This window comes from Mandrillus leucophaeus, unplaced genomic scaffold (genome assembly GCF_000951045.1).
Source record: "Mandrillus leucophaeus isolate KB7577 unplaced genomic scaffold, Mleu.le_1.0 Scaffold105, whole genome shotgun sequence".
Taxonomy (NCBI): Eukaryota; Metazoa; Chordata; class Mammalia; order Primates; family Cercopithecidae; genus Mandrillus; species Mandrillus leucophaeus.
The window spans coordinates 637,830-641,787 of NW_012098654.1; the positions used below are offsets into that span (position 1 = coordinate 637,830).

At 60.0% G+C, this 3,958-nt stretch overlaps 1 protein-coding gene across 1 annotated transcript in view; it reads left to right on the forward strand.

Moving 5' to 3' along the window:
- The first annotated feature begins 1,568 nt into the window (after nucleotides 1–1,568).
- Nucleotides 1,569–3,958, forward strand: part of RNF207 (ring finger protein 207) — a 15,201-nt gene continuing 12,811 nt past the window's right edge. The window contains exons 1-4 of the mRNA XM_011981579.1: nucleotides 1,569–1,699; nucleotides 1,933–2,123; nucleotides 2,775–2,929; nucleotides 3,608–3,672. Of these exons, the coding sequence (XP_011836969.1) occupies nucleotides 1,933–2,123; nucleotides 2,775–2,929; nucleotides 3,608–3,672 (411 nt within the window). The 5' untranslated portion in view covers nucleotides 1,569–1,699. The remainder of the gene's footprint in view (nucleotides 1,700–1,932; nucleotides 2,124–2,774; nucleotides 2,930–3,607; nucleotides 3,673–3,958) is intronic.

Consider the following 3,958-nt stretch of genomic DNA (forward strand, 5'->3'; position numbering starts at 1 on the left):
AGATCATGCCACTGCACTCCAGCCTGGGCAACAAGAGCGAAACTCCGTCTCAAAAATAAGAAAAAGAAAAAAACAAAATTAGCCGGGCGTGGTGGGGCGCCGCTGTAGTCCCAGCTACTTGGGAGGCTGAGGTGGAAGGAAGCCGAGGCTGCAGTGAGATATGATCGCGCCACTGCGCTCCAGCCTGGGCGACAGCGTGAGATCCTGTCTTAAACAAAACAAAACGAAAACAGCTCAAATAGCTCCGAGTTTTTTCTAAGCCTTTATTGAGCACTACTGTGGGTCAGGCTCTGGGCTTGACTGTAATTGCAAGAGGGGCAGAAACGGGCTGCTCTTAGGACACTCAGGATAACACAGGCAGGAAGCGAGGGCATGCTGGAGAAAACGCTGGGATCAACACGCATCTGCCAGGCCCAGACGGCAGAGGGGGCATTGCTGGAAAGGCCGGGAGCCTCCCCTCTCAACCTCCCACCCAAACCCATCCCTCTTTTGGGAACTTGGCAGGCAATGAGGATGGGGCCTTAATTAAGTGGACGCCCAGTATGTGTATTTCACGGGCATTATTCCACTGGGGCCTCGCCCATTATCAGGACACCAGTTCTATTTTAACCCAGCGCTGAGGCTCTGAGAGGTCTGTAACATGGCCGAGAGCTCACAACCAGCGAAAGGAAGGGCTAGGATTCCAGGGCGTGTCACTCCGCCTCCCAAGCACTGGTGGAGGGGCGTCCGCTGCTCTCTGGCGCCCGCAATTGGCCGCCGAGGAAATGGCGGCTGCGATGACCTGTTCAGACCCAAATCGGATGGAGGAGCAGGGAATAGCGGCGGTGGGGGTGGGGTCTGGACTGTTTTGTTTTTTTTTTTTTTTTTTTGGAGACAGAGTCTCGCTCTGTCGCCCAGGCCGGAGTGCAGTGGCGGGATCTCCGCTCACTGCAACCTCCGCCTCCCGGGTTCAAGCAGTTCTGTCTCAGCCTCCAAAAGGGACTGCAGGCGGGCGCCACCACGCCTGGCTAATTTTTGTATTTTTAGTAGAGAAGGGGTTTCGCCACGTTGGCCAGGCTGGTCTCGATCTCCTGACCTTAAGCGATCTGCCCGCCTCAGCCTCCCAAAGTGCAGGAATTACAGACGCAAGCCACCGCGTCCGCCCTACACCCTTGAAGACCCCGCAGCCAAGGTCCTCTGGCCCTGCTCTGCGCGGCGCTCTGGTCTTGGGGCTCGGGACTCTTGTTATCCCGGGCAGGGGCCAGTCCGACCCTTTCACCCTTGCCTGGTACCGTCCCTGGAGACTTGGCGTCCTAGCTTCTCCTCCCCGCGGGCTGGGGATGGAGTAGCCGGGCCGGAACCAGAGCGCAAAGCAGATGGCGAGCGCAGAGGTCGGTTCGGCCCCGCCGCGCCGTAAGGCAGCAGCCACCCTGGGGAAGGTGGATGCCGGAAGGGGCGTCTCCTGCGGGTCACCCAGAGGACAGCCGGCGGGGAATTCCGAGGGTGGGAGTGAGGAGAGGTAGGAGAGGCCAGGGCAGAGCGAGGCCCCGCGTAGGATAGGAACCATCGCCCGGTGCGAGCCTGACCTACCAGGGCCGGCAACTCCTCGGCAGAGCTACAGCGCGGGGTCTCAGAGCGCGGCTCGGAGCCGCACTAGGAGCGCTGGACCGTGGGGGAGAAGCTTGGAGGGCGGGTAGCTCCCAGTAAAGCGGCCTAGCGGGTAGGTACAGGGCCCCTCCCCTCGCTAGTCCTCACTGCCCGTTCTCCCTGCGCCGGGGCGCTCCAGGCCCCAGCCCTAACCCGGGCCCTAGCGGCTCCCCACTCCATGACCTCTGGACGCTCCGTCGGGTCCAGACGCAACAGGGAGGGCGCGGGCGACCGGGCAGAGGGGCCGCGGGAGTTCAAGCGGGGCTCCGTGCGCGCCCCAGCCGCCCGCCTGTGCTGTCCCTGCAGATGTCGGGAGCTATCTTCGGGCCCCTGGAGGGCCCGAGCTCCCTGGACGCCCCGAGCGTCCACCCGCTGGTGTGCCCGCTGTGCCATGTGCAGTACAAGCGCCCGTGTCTTCTGGACTGCTTCCACGACTTCTGCGCCGGCTGCCTGCGTGGCCGCGCGACTGAAGGCCGCCTCACCTGCCCGTTGTGCCAGTAAGTGTCCCAAAGTTCCCAAAGACCCCCCAGACCCCATCCCCGCAGCCCAAGGTTGGCTCTGCCCGAGCTGGGACCCAGGTGCCAGGAGAGTAAGGCTCCAACTTCAGGCAGAACGACTGGGAGATGCTGCACCCAGTCCTTAGCTCTCCTGGCCAGAAGTTGCAGGCTTCAGCCCATTTTATAGATCAGCTTAACTGAGGCCTGGAGATTGCAGTTACTGGCCTAAGACCTTCCATCAAAAGTTAGGGGGTAGGGGTGGGGCTCCAGCACTGGTCAAGACACTCCCAGTAACTCGCTTTGGGTCTTAGAAGTCTTAGGTCCACAAAACACAGTTACAGTTATGTGGACTCAAGGAACCCAGGAGTGGCTCTAATTTGCCCAATGTTGTGAGAGGATGCCAAGGGGCAGCTTCTGCTTTTGATACTAGGGGCACCAACCCCACTGTCTGCAGGAGTGCCCAGGACTGGGCAAGGGTAGGGACCAGGGCAGGGTGAGCACTGGCTGTGATATTTATAGCAAACCCCAGAGCTGTGGTGCACCCCACCTCCCAACACAGCTATTTGTAGCTCCAGCCTGGAATGTGAGGGGCGGGGGTGGGGAGCCTTGGGGAAGGGGTGTCAGAATCTCAGGGCCTGGGCTTCTCTGCAGACACCAGACGGTGGTGAAGGGTCCTAGCGGGCTCCCACCGGTGGACCGGCTGCTGCAGTTCCTGGTGGACAGCTCGGGGGATGGCGTGGAGGCGGTGCGCTGTGCCAACTGTGACCTGGAGTGCAGCGAGCAGGCAGGGGCGGCGGGGCGGGCGGGTGAGGAGTAGAGGGTACCAGATTACACAGTCCCCAATGCTTGCACATGCACCCAGCATATCTTCAGAGGATGACCTGGCAGTGGATTCTCCAGCACCTCCCTAGGGCATGTCGGCCCCGAATGTGAACCCCTTTATGCCAGTGGGGAGACTGAGGTCCAGAACAAGGGACTTGAGCCAGTGTCCAGACAGTGGCAGGAGCTAAGGCCATTCGATCTGGGGAGAACTCACTGATCCCCAATTCAGGGTGGAGTTGTGGACCTGCACAGGAAGGGCAGTCCAGTTTGCAGGCCTGGGCCGACCCTGAAGGGCCTCTGCTACCCAAGTGGCATAGAAGCAGCTACAGCCCAGGGGAGATGGGGACAGCATGCTGTTCCCTCTGGGCTGTAAAGGGCACGGGGGACTCTGGCCTGTGGAGGCCAGAAAATGTATTGGGAATCCCAGGAGGACGGCCCGACCGGGGCAAAAGCTCCAGCCTTCAGGGCAAGTGCTGAGAAATGTGTGACCCAGAGGTACAGAGAGGATTAGCAAGAGGTAGGGACTGCAGGTAGGGCCTGTTATGTCAACCATTGCATGTGCCCATACCAGGGCTGCAAGCCAAGCCCTGGACTCCAGCCCTGGGTCTGGCTTGGGGAGGAGAACCTTAAAGCTCTCACTGCTCTTCCCCTCCCCCGCCCAGGTGTGACTCCAGACTGCCAGGGTGTTCACCACCTTTTGGCCACTATTGAGTGTGCCAAGAGGGCCGTGAGAGGCCTTCACACCCCTTTTGTTGATGGTAAAAATATATATATATATATATATGGGTTTTTTTTGAGACGGAGTCTTGCTTTATTGCCCAGGCTGGAGTGCAGTGACGCCAACTTGACTCACTGCAACCTCCGCCTCACGGGTTCAAGTGATTCTTCTGCCTCAGCCTCCTGAGGAGCTGGGACTTCAGGCACCCGCCACCATGCCCGGCTAATTTTTGTATTTTTATTAGAGACAGAGTTTTGCCACGTTGGCCAGGCTGATCTCGAGCTCCTGACCTCAG